This window comes from Pagrus pagrus, assembly GCF_965226575.1.
Source record: "Pagrus pagrus genome assembly, chromosome: 13".
In the NCBI taxonomy this organism is placed as follows: domain Eukaryota; kingdom Metazoa; phylum Chordata; class Actinopteri; order Spariformes; family Sparidae; genus Pagrus; species Pagrus pagrus.
This window is the reverse complement of record NC_140197.1, coordinates 17,397,859-17,409,732: the sequence shown is the minus strand read 5'-3', so window position 1 is coordinate 17,409,732 and position 11,874 is coordinate 17,397,859. Positions and strand designations below refer to the sequence as shown.

At 43.2% G+C, this 11,874-nt stretch overlaps 2 protein-coding genes across 2 annotated transcripts; both read left to right on the top strand.

Annotated features, from left to right (window-relative positions):
* Positions 1-3,299: 3,299 nt before the first annotated feature.
* LOC311268392 (parvalbumin beta-like) lies at positions 3,300-5,520 on the top strand. Its single transcript, XM_084372021.1, has 5 exons — positions 3,300-3,422; positions 4,212-4,287; positions 4,493-4,625; positions 4,903-5,012; positions 5,220-5,520. The coding sequence occupies exons 2-5, from the start codon at positions 4,227-4,229 to the stop codon at positions 5,243-5,245; spliced, it is 330 nt and encodes a 109-aa protein (XP_084228147.1). The 5' UTR covers positions 3,300-3,422; positions 4,212-4,226; the 3' UTR covers positions 5,246-5,520.
* Positions 5,521-7,031: 1,511 nt separating this feature from the next.
* On the top strand, positions 7,032-9,365 carry LOC311268391 (parvalbumin beta-like). The gene is made up of 5 exons (XM_084372020.1): positions 7,032-7,169; positions 7,619-7,682; positions 7,800-7,932; positions 8,261-8,370; positions 9,056-9,365. Exons 1-5 carry the CDS (start codon positions 7,047-7,049, stop codon positions 9,079-9,081), a joined length of 456 nt encoding a protein of 151 aa, XP_084228146.1. The 5' UTR covers positions 7,032-7,046; the 3' UTR covers positions 9,082-9,365.
* The last annotated feature ends 2,509 nt before the right edge of the window (positions 9,366-11,874 follow it).

Below are 11,874 nucleotides of genomic sequence, written 5' to 3'. Positions count from 1 at the left end.
ACTGTGTGCTGTGTCTTATTTTATTCTATGGCAGGGTATGGGCTTCAGAGACTAGTGTGGTGACATGCAAGGTATTCAGGGGATTAACTTAACTTGATCCTGACTGCATGTATAAGAAAAGTTAGAGGTGACTGACAATATTATGATGAGACTTTTCATCAAATGATCCTACATGCAGCATAAAGACAGCAAGCTGGTTCGGAAAGTAAAGCTGTTGCAGCAACACCCCGACTTGGTGGTTGACAATGTGGTGTATACGCAAAAATGTGCATATTGTTTGGATTGACACAATAAAATGTTGAAATATTGGAGCTCAAATGTTGCTGAAAAGGCTGTCGTCTACTTTGATACTGCAGGTTTTGTCATAGAGTGCGATGAAGACCATTCGTACAATTTACACCATTTGATCTCTTGCTGCCCACAGATGACATTTTTATAATACACAATTTAAAGTGCCAGGTGGCACAACGTCTGTTTGCAGCAGTCAACTCAACTTTGAGTACAAACCAGCGTTACCCCCGCCAAGGAGGTTATGTTCCATGTGTCGTTAGTTGGTTTGTCAGCAGGATTACACAAAAACTACTGAGCGGTTTCCCACCAAACTTGGTGTCTTAGTGACAACACCTGGAGGTTTAGATCAAGATCTGATCAGGTGTCTGGGCCCAGTTAACACGGAAGACTTCAAGGATCTGTATAAAAAAGAGCTAAACAAATAAAATTTAAAAAAATAAATAAAACCTGAGACATAGATACATAGCTCGGCTGTCGCCTACCCATTCTTGCTCCTGCAGGTGGTCAAACAACAGAAGTCATAGACTTAAAACAGATATTATGTGATAAGTAGTGGTTGGATCCCAACCACCACCACCCCCACCCCACCAAAGCTGTGGGGGTTTGGTCCCCCACGGTGTTGGCTTCGGGGTTACGGCCCTGATTGGGACGAGTGTTGCCTTCTCTTAAACAGATTTCAGGGTCGGGCAGAAACAGGTAGAAATATCCACCAAAGTTATTAAAAATATAGAACCAATGTGACTCTGAGACGAATGTCCTTGATGACTGATTAAGGTTTAAACGATGGTTAATAGTCAAGGGTCACATATTTCTAAAGAGGTCACACAGGCCACAAAAACACATTCATCAGTCACACAAATACACTGAGAAAAAAAAGGGGGAGGTCTCCGCTCTGGTAAATTGGTCACCTGTGAGAAAAATGAGCTGCGTTTCATGCCATGGAAGCGTAAAATGAGTTGTCAACATATTGCTAACTTGTTCGTACACGCAATCAGACTGCACTCAAAAAATAGTCTGAACGATTGGTACCTACTAAGGTTAGGGATCCGGTGGTATAGGCCTCAAAGTCTTGTCCCTGTTAGGACGCTGGGTTGGAGTGAAACTCGACTCACTGCGTGTTGACTTCAGATGAACCTTATGGAGATATACGGTAGCATATACTTTAGGTTGCTGGTTGATGTGACAGGACAGCATATCGGCTGAGGCTGCACATATCTATCATCTGAGACCATCTCTAGGAATGTGCTGCAACTGCTCCACATGCAAGAATGAAAAGCCTGACTCCAATAATTTAAAAATGAACTCCTTACAAGCTGAGAAGAATACCAACTCTATGGGAAATAACCAGACAATGAAGTAAATTAACTCCTACCACTGACACTGCAGGCAAGAGTTTCAAATAAATGATATTGGACAGATGCACTGCGGGCGTGTAATGCATATGAATGGGCTCATTTGTGAACAGCAGCACCAAGTAGAAAGAAACATGGAAGGAAAGAAAGGAAGGAACTATTAGGCTTTAACTTAATCATAAACTAAAGCTAGAAAGTTTTTGAATCCCTTATAATCTTTTTGTATTTCTGCATTAATGTGATCTAAAATTTGATCAGATCTTCATTCAAGTCCTCAAACTAGTTAAAATAAATTTTTCATTAAAAATGTAATGGGATAACAATCCCATAACAATGGGTATAAGTTTAGCTGTCCCTCTATCTTTATTATCAAAGTCTGGTCTTTACCACACAGGTTTGAGGAAGTGAGCCATGCCTCAATCTAAAGAGATTTCTGCAGAGACAGACAACAAGTTGTTGATGGTCACCAGGCTGGAAAAGGTTCAAACCCATCTTTTAACAGTCATCAATACACTGTTAGGCAGAGTCACCACACACCAAAAGGTTTATAATGCTCCTGGGGGGTCACAAAGACCCCCAGGGACACATCTAAGGATCCAAGAGTCTACAATCAGACAAACACTGAACGAGAACGGTGGGTTTGACAGGTTAGAGCATCTAAGGTTTACTAAACACCAAATGGATGAACCAGAAGGCTGCTGGAACAATGTTCTGTGGAACGGATGATGACTTTTTGGGGGTTTATTTGGTTGGGGGTGCTTTGTTGCCTCAGGACCAGGGCGGCTTGCAATCATTGACAGGTCGAATTCTGATCAAACCAGCAGATTCTAGAGAACGATGTCAGGGTATCTTTTCACAAAAACACACAAGTTAGTACCAAAGATGATTAAAGCGGCAGTCCATTCCTAAATTCAACAGAAGTGTTCGGGGAAAACCCTGAAGTGAGCAGCTTTGTAGGGAGGAATAACCACAATCTGATTAATCAACAGTTTAGGAAACACTTTTCCAAAAAAGATAATTAATGTTAGATCAATTTTATCAACTTAAGAATGGAACATGTTCTTTGTGGTATTTGCTCTCCTGGGTCCTCCTTGTGTATTTTTTATGACCAGGATGAACTTCCAATTACATTTAAGGAAAAATGAGTCAAACCTCACAAGGGTTTCACAAACCTTCAAGGGATAACACAGACTCAATAAAAAACAAGACTGTTTTCGAGGGCAGCCCTGTCACATATATTTACAGCATTTTACTGACCTAATAGGCTACTTCTCAGAATGATGTATCACGTTTCAGGGCTACCCATTAAACACCCCCTATTAAAACAGTGATCCGCAGCTTAATTGGCCCTGACTTCTTGGTGTTTTTCCTCACACGCACCAAACTATCAGATCTCCCCATCGGCCTCCTCGACTTTAATCAGCCTCACACATGCCCATTCATATCGTTTATAATCTCATCGCATCTTAAATGTTGCCCGTAAATCATAAGAGAGCAACATGTCCAGTGAAGCCAGTGAGCAGCTCGGGCCTGCTCGGGTTTCCACACGTCTAGCTATAGGCCTCCGCACACATGGTAGCATCCTCATTTGTTCGCCTAAAAATAGGACGAGACTACTAGACACATTTTTTCGAAACCCATGCATCTTGGTATACCTGATACTGAGACGCAAAGCGCTGTAAATGGTGTTGCTGTCGGCTATAAAAGAGCGAGGGCATGAGTCTTGTGGCAGTCAAACGAGTCCGCCTTGGTTTTCACTCGCCTCAACGCAGCGCAAAGGTGAGTGGGGAGCGCGCAAAGGCCGCACTTGGCTGGCAGCTTGCACTGGAAGGAAAGGGACTGAGACCAGGAGAGCCCCGTGGACTATAACTGTAGGGAGAAAGGGAGCCAACATAGCCGACAACCACTGCTACCACACGGGACTGCAGGAGGGCCACACTTTTGATTTCTAAGGATCAACTTTTGTGGAGGATAATTGCGCTATGATCTCTTTTAACCGGATGAAAAAAAAAAAAAAACAGGGAGGGGGAAGGAGAAACAAAAAAAAGCATGTTTGCTGCTGCACTGTTTATTGTTGGCCTCGCAGTGGGAGCATCATCTAGCCTGTTTAGTGTCATAGCAGCATAACGCGTTGGGATACACACAGCCAGGCTTGTGTTTGTGGCATCCGTAGGCAAAGAGCAGAGAAGTAAACGAACAGCAGCGCTGATGCCGCCTGACAGCATTTGCGAATTAAAGCAGCGAATCAGCTGAATCGTGACCGAAAGAAGCCGGTGGATGTTTTTAAGCAACAGCTTTAAAAATACAATGTTAATGATAATAATAATGCCTGATGTGAAGCTAGAGGACACCGATGGTTTGAGTCTCTGTTTGATATTTGATGATTTTTAAACACAGGAAAGTCATGGAAGATGAATAGCCTACATCTCTGAAGGCAATGCATCTTAGATCCACTGATACAGAATCAGTTTGCTTTAGAGCAGGATTTTCAGAGCAACAACATGGTCACTGTACTGGATTTGTGATGCTTAAACTAACCCCGAGCCTTGTCTTCTCTCTCTCCTCTAGAATAAATAAGAAAAAATGGCCTTTTCTGGTGTTCTCAGTGATGCTGACATGAAAGCCGCCCTGGATGGCTGCTCAGGTGAGCTTCACTTACTGCCCTTTCTTTTCACTGCACATTTGCTGACATAAAAACATCTGGAGTGCACTCTTCACAATGTGTCACATAAACTGCCAGTTTAAACTGCAAAATTATCACATAGCCTATCACATTACATCAACACTCAAGTCCTGTACTGTAGCAGCCTGCCGGCTGGGTGCTAATGGTGCTACCATGTATGTTCCAGCTGCTGACTCCTTCAACTACAAGACGTTCTTCAAGGCATGCGGCCTGTCCGGCAAGTCCGCTGATGAGGTCAAGAAGGCCTTCGCCATCATTGACCAGGACAACAGTGGCTTCATTGAGGAGGAGGAGCTGAAGTAAGACACTCAGAAATTGCACACTTGAGCAAGAAATGGCCTCTAAGGCACCAAGACAAGATTTTAGGACTTGGTTACACACTTAAAGCACTAGACAAACTAAAGAAAGGCAATGTTTAACAACCTAAAACAGTTGAATACCTATGAACAGGCTTGTTTACACATCACATTGTGCCTTTAAAGGACACTCATTCTGCTCAGTGATTTCCAAACAGACCAGTCAACACAGTCTGAGATGTTCATCAGTTTAACTCCTGCTCTTTTGTCCACCTGACAGGCTGTTCCTGCAGAACTTCGGTAAAACCGCCAGAGCACTCACTGACAAGGAGACCAAGGCTTTCCTCGCCGCTGGAGACAGTGACGGTGATGGCAAGATCGGAGTCGATGGTGAGAATCCTCTTTCCTGCTTTGAATGTAGCAAAGATACACACACACCTGCAAGTTAATCAGCATTTAACATCCACTCACATTCTTCTAATACCTGCACACACTCAAAGTCTTGGTCAGCCAATGGGTCCAACCAATTTGCTGATGACACAAGAATCTGACTCTCTTTTGTTCTCTACTAATGGCAGCTTCATTCTGTTTTCACAGAGTTCGCTGCCCTTGTTAAGGCATAAATTTCCATTGACCAAGATCCCCTTCTCCCTTTCACGGAACTGTGAGCTCCTTTGCAAGAACCAGTAACCATCAGCTGAAAGAATATTTTTTATACCTTATTTATGAGTTGCCTGCGGAGTATTTCTCAAACATGGAACACATGCTTTTACTGTGAAATGTTATTTGGGTGTGTTAAATGTTCTGAAAAATGACTTGTGCAAACTGTACATCACCACATGCACTATTGAGGAAGAGTGAAAAAACCAGGAATAAATACTCTTTTGGTGTAAAGTCATCTCCTTCAGGTCAGTCTTCTTTAGCATGCTGCATGGGGCTTTCTCAACACAATGGGCGGGAGATCTTAAAATGGGATTTTGAAGAGGTGCTGAGAGGCAATTGAACCGACCTGCCCTGCACTTGTTTTGACAATTGCTTAAAGGGGAGGGGGAGTTCAGCTGGACTCGAGCCACGAGCTGGCAAACGTAGTGGGAAAGGCCCTGGGGCTTTGCTTGCATGCTTCCAAGAGCCTGGGAGGTTTTCAATGGATAGCTGTCACACACATAGTGCAATTAGCTGGCCTGATCCAAGGTCTTTTTCTCCACCAACTGCTGCGTAGTCAATTAGATGATGTGCTGTGGCAACAGGGGGGCTATTAACAGCCCCTGTTGCATCAGCAGCCTTTTCAGCAGCTTGAATCTGGTGCATAGATGCAGATCTTTAGATTTCTGAGGAGTTTTTTTTTAAACAAATCAATTTTTCTCTTTAGTTTTCTCACTGGGATTTAAAAGTGACATAATTCTTTATACACAGAAATACTTAAGTGGAATTACAATCCTCAGGGGAAGCTACAAATGCTCAGGGAGCTGCAAGTCAGCAATATTTAAAGCCTCAACCATATCAGATGACAGCCCGAGCTTGTTGCCATCAACCAAGTGGTCAAAACAGAAAAGAGGCATGGTGACAGCAGGGTTACCTCACGGGACAGTGCTGCCACCTACAGGCCAGAGCCACTATCAGCATTACAGGCAGAGATTTAACTGTGCGGGCAAAGATTGAGAATTTCCTTTCTTTTCTTTATTTTTCCTTTTCTTTTCTTTTTTACTTTATTTGGAGTTTAAAGAAAGAAAAGCGTGAACAATTTGTGCTTTTTAACATGTTGACTTATGACTTACAAAAAGATTGGCAAGGTGAAAACAGCAATCGAAAGGGTTTTTGTCCAAAAATAATCTTTTTCTCATCTTATTCAGACAATGTGCACTTAAAAAACAAAGAAAACATGCCAATCAAAATGGGATTGATTCAAACTTGGAATAGAAGACTATTAAAAACCTGATCTAAATGCTTAGTTCCCTCACAGATACAGGCTAAATCTGAACAAAACACAAAATAATTCATTTAGATGATAGGTACAGGCATCCATCAAAAACATCTGTTTGTCACAAAGTTAACTATAGTGTGCACTCTGACACTATCGCATTAATAAGCTCTACTCTTTTTCTCAAAGTGACCCCTGAATACAACAGTCAACACCCTCCAGCTCAACATTGTTGCTCAAAATGAGGCAAAAACAACCAATTAGCGCCACTTACGCGCCTCGAGCGCACGCACGCTCCTCCTGAATACGGCTGAGAGGTGCCAGCAGCGCTTCCCAATTCGTCCTCCTCAGCAGTGCACAGGCCTATTCTTAGCGTTATGGGGGATATGAAAGACTTCTTCAAACGCACCTTTTAAGCGTCTTCATTTGTGAAACTTAAAATAGACTCTGGCTCGCGGGGACGAGATTTTCGCCACCCTCCCCTTCTCCACGGTGTCAGTTATCTTATGCCTCAGATTTCCGATCGGAGCGAAACTATAAAAGGTCACCGGGGAGCACCGGGAAGATCACCGCAGTCGACTCGAGTCTTGTCTGTGTCATCTGTACCCCACCGAGCAAAGACAGCAGAGGTGAGTTTGAATGAAATGGAGGAGGGAAGACGGCGGGGACCCGTGCGGGGGAAAGCCCGCAGCATCACGCATGGGCATCTCTGAGAAAACCTGATTTTTATTATTGTTGCTTTTAATGTGGACTTCACATTGCGATGAAGACGTGGATTACAGCGACTGTAGAGTTGTCACCTGTCAATCTCTCGAGTGGGACATCAAACTCGGAAAGAAGCGGAAATTTGAATTTCTACTCTGATTTATTTCTAATCGGAATAATGACAATTTGACAATTCTGGCGACAGACTGTGAAGAGGCGATATGTTGTTTAAAATGGTCCATATCCACCTAATTTAATGTGATTCATTAGTACTTCTTCTAAAAGATTAAGCAAACATGAATCAAGTGCAGTTAAGTTGTTGCTTCACATGTCAGTGACTTTATCACTTATCGCTTTTATTTGATTTCTGCAGTTCAGGATGCCTTTCAAAGGACTGAAGGATGCTGATGTGGCTAAAGCCCTGGAAGGGTGCAAAGGTGACCCTCCACATTACGCAATCACAACCACAGCTCCTCTTTGTTCTGTGCTTTTATGTGTAGTTTGGTTTGTTGTTGTTGTTTTAGTATAGGCTCACAGATCTGCACTCATTTCAGACGCTGGCACATTCGACCACAAGAAGTTCTTCCATGCATGCGGACTGTCCGGCAAGTCCGGCGCGGACGTGAAGGACGCCTTCTTCGTCATCGACCAGGACAAGAGTGGTTTCATTGAGGAGGAGGAGCTCAAGTAAGACACTCACAACAATGTGCCCACACCAGTGAACAGTGCTTCAGGTGTATTGTTCTTACATGGCTGTGGGGAATGTAAAGTCACACTATCTTTAGCAGCCTGCTTCATCTTTCTGTTCATGTCCACCTGCCTTTTAATTATTGAAGGGGAATGTACATGATCGGCTCAAGAATCTTCATCAGGATCTATTTGTGGTCAGGTTGAGTCTGAAGTGTGTCTCAGTCTGAGCTGAGGTCCGTGAACTAACCACCGCCCGTGTGTGTGTGTATGTGCGTGTGTGTGTGTGTGTGTGTGCGTGCGTGCGTGTGTGCGTGTGTGTCTGCAGGCTGTTCCTGCAGAACTTCAAGGCAGGTGCACGCGCGCTGACCGACGACGAGACCAAGAAATTCCTTAAGGCCGGAGACAGCGACGGTGACGGCAAGATCGGCGCTGAAGGTACGGACTCCGATCAGCTGTTATCTTGGGATATTAAAGGGCCGCTATGTAGTTTTACAGAAGAAATTCAAACACAGATTTTACAACTTTAATGAGGTACCAATACAATATTTAGCTATGTATACTAACACATCTACTCATACTGAGACAAATAAAGAGCAGTGAGCAAGGAAGTCAGACTGCCTGGTAAGTTTTGAAAATACGTCTCAGCACAGCATAGCTCTGATGGATCCGAACTCCATTCAGGGAACAAGCATTTTAAAAGTTGTTTGTTTGTCATCTGGCCGACAGACCTGACGAAGCATGAATTCAGGTTTTTTACAAGGCACCATTATGATGTTGTTATTTCAGCATTCTTTCAATCCATTTATTGCAGTCAGATCACAGAGAAATCGCTTCATTTTGAGTCCATATCAATGTGGTAAAACAGATTAATTCAGTCTAGGTCTACTTGCTGGTCACAGTTACTATTTCTTGATTTTAACACACCAATTAAGAAACTGCCACTCACCAGAGACAGATAGACAGGCGCTCCGCAGCTGAGAACCAGGCACCAGTCAGCCTCAGGTAGTGCTGGAAGCTGCAGTCATCCAGACGCAGTGCCGGGTGCCGCTTGAGTAAAATGAATAAAAATGAATAACCCTGTGACACCGACTAACTGTGTTTTTCTTGTGTCTCCCTGCAGAGTTCGCTGAAATGGTTAAAGTGTAATGTGTCATACAATGGCCAATGACCAACAACACCTGCTCTGATGGAACAACAAAGCCCACGTCGACCTCCCCCCTTTTCATCTGAATATAAATAATTTTTATACATTTGCTGAACAGACGTTTATCCTCCTATGCAACACACTGTCCAAAATGATGATGATTGTGAATGTCGCTCGGTTGTGTTCATGTCTTAAATATGAATTTTGCTTACTGTAAAATCTATATGATGCACTTTCCAGGAACGAACGGTACAAAAAGAATAAATATTCTTTTGCTGTGGTCTTATTGGACTTTTCATTCTTTATTGGGCTATGATTTATGTCTGTTAGATTCTTGAATGGCATCTTATACAGACTCAACAGGGCAAAGTCATGCGCAACCTCTCTTCCTTCGATTTTGCATGTAAACAGTGGTTTATATTACCAAAGCAAGCGTGAAATAAAACAACCAAAAGAATGAACATAAACAGAAGAACTGGGACTTCTGTGTTAGAAATGTATATATAGGTTACAGATAAATTGTTTTACTTAAATTCATACTCATCAACAAATAGTGAGTAGCATATCGTCAGCATAACTGCTAACTGTAGCCGTCTTAGCCACTTAGCTCAGTTAGCCGTGCAGCTAGTGGTTCAGACTGGGAGCAGGGGTAACAAGGGAATTGGCAGCTTTTAAACCGCTAGCATGGGAGCTTTGGACTGCTAGCTGCTTAGCGTGCAAACCTCAGTCGATATCACTGCAACAAGATACAGTACATTGATATCATAATACCAAGACTGCTACTCAATCACATTCTGTTGATCATTTTAGTTCCTTTTTGAATCTTTTCAACTACATTTTTTTTTTTTTACATATCACCCCTTTAAAAATATGAATTAAGTATAAAAAACAGGTATGTCTAGATATAAAAACATTAGAAAAAGAGTATATAAACGCACACACTCTCAAATTACATTACATGTCTCAATTCTTTCTCTTTCTCTGTTCAATCCAATGACTTCATAAGCATGTAAAAAATAGAAAAGAAGAAGAAGAAGAAGAAGAAGAAGACAAATTTGGCCAAAGCAGCTATTTGAAAATATTTCAACAGTACATAAACAGTAATGGTGAGCAATAAAAATAAATAAATCCTATCAGCATCATAAAAACAGTCTAAATGTAGCCTGTGTTCATGAGGCTCCATCCTGCAGCCACTAGATGGCCTCATGTCCATTAACAATAGTAGCTGAGACAGAGACAAGACCTTACGACGAATCATCTGGCAATAAAAACGACAGCTGTTTGGAAATCTGACCCTTTCGATTGAAACATTCCTGGCAGAAGAGCCTGAATATAAGTTATGGGGCCCTATTCACATGGGAAACACATGCAGGACCATATAATAATCATGTTTTATTTCCAAAAACAAGCATGAACGGAATGAAGGGAGAGGATCCATACATCCAGGCTTGCAAAGGACATTAGCAAATGTAAATGAATAAATGATCGCCCAGTAACAGTATAGTCTGTCAGGTATCAACATGGCGCATGACATCATGCACCGGGTGCGGGTAAAGCTCTCGATCCGGTGTCCTCTCCTGTCTCTTTTTCACACACAGTCCTGAGGAGATGATTGAGTTTCTCTTTACCTGCTCAGGAGTGCGGCTTCACGAGGAGCGCTCAGCAGCAGCAGCAGCAGCAGCACATCACTTGTTGAGGGGCCCCATTAACAAGTTGGCACCGGGATTAGGTTTAAGAGAGGCTGACAGTGACAAACCACCGGAGATCCTACAAGCTTTTATTCAATAATGAAAGACAACGGGGTGCTGCCAGACAATTCAACAAAAAAGCTGCAGTGCATCCACTGTGCACACGGAACACCTGTTCCTGCCACTGAACATCATGTCAAATTCAACCCAGAAAATAACAAAATTGAAGAACATAACATGTAATTGGATTGCTTCCTATTGACATATGTCTTCTGTCTTCAGGCCTTTAAATAATGTTAAAGAGGCTCTTTAGTGCATGTCCTGACATCGCCCTGGGGCCAACACCACCTGCAGCTCACGGCCACCAGCTGACGCGTGCAGAGAGCGACGCGCTGCCAAAAGTCTGACTTCTAATGTGAGGAAGCTGGCCGGGGGCTGCTGTGTCCCTGCCTTTGGTTACATTCAAGGATATCCCCAAGTGTCAGGTTGCAGTCATTTTGGAGAGAGCACGCCAGACTCTGAAACCAGTTGGACTATTGATTAAATTCGAGCATTTATGTTTTAATATCTGGTTTAATACTGTGCATAATGATTGCACCGTGCATGTCTGTCTTTCTCCTCCTCACACTGCTGCTGCTGCATATGCACACCTTCAACTAACCTTACACCACGGAGAGAAATAACCTTCTTTTTCCATGTGCTGCTGCAGCCAACATTCTCCCAGGAGTGTGCGTAATGACCGCTGGATTTGTTTGTGCCAGAGCCGCCGGGGGCCGCAAACGCCCTCGGAAAGAGACAACCCTGAATTGGTCGTTTTGCAGCTGGACAAAAAGTCCATTGTGCAGCTCTGTGCTCCCATAAAACTGGATGAATCAAAGTGTCCAAATGATCAGAGCCCTATATAAATGAAGCCTCGTTTGACCTCTGACTGCTGCACCTCTCTTTTAATAGTGCATGTGAATACCTGGGACACTGCTCATAATGCATCATCATCACCATCAAGGCAGGACGGGACACACCGACAGCAGAGGGTGACCTCGCGTCCCTTAATCAGCACAGTTGACAAAGCAATTTAGCGAGACTGTCCCCCTGTCAGTGTGTGTGAGT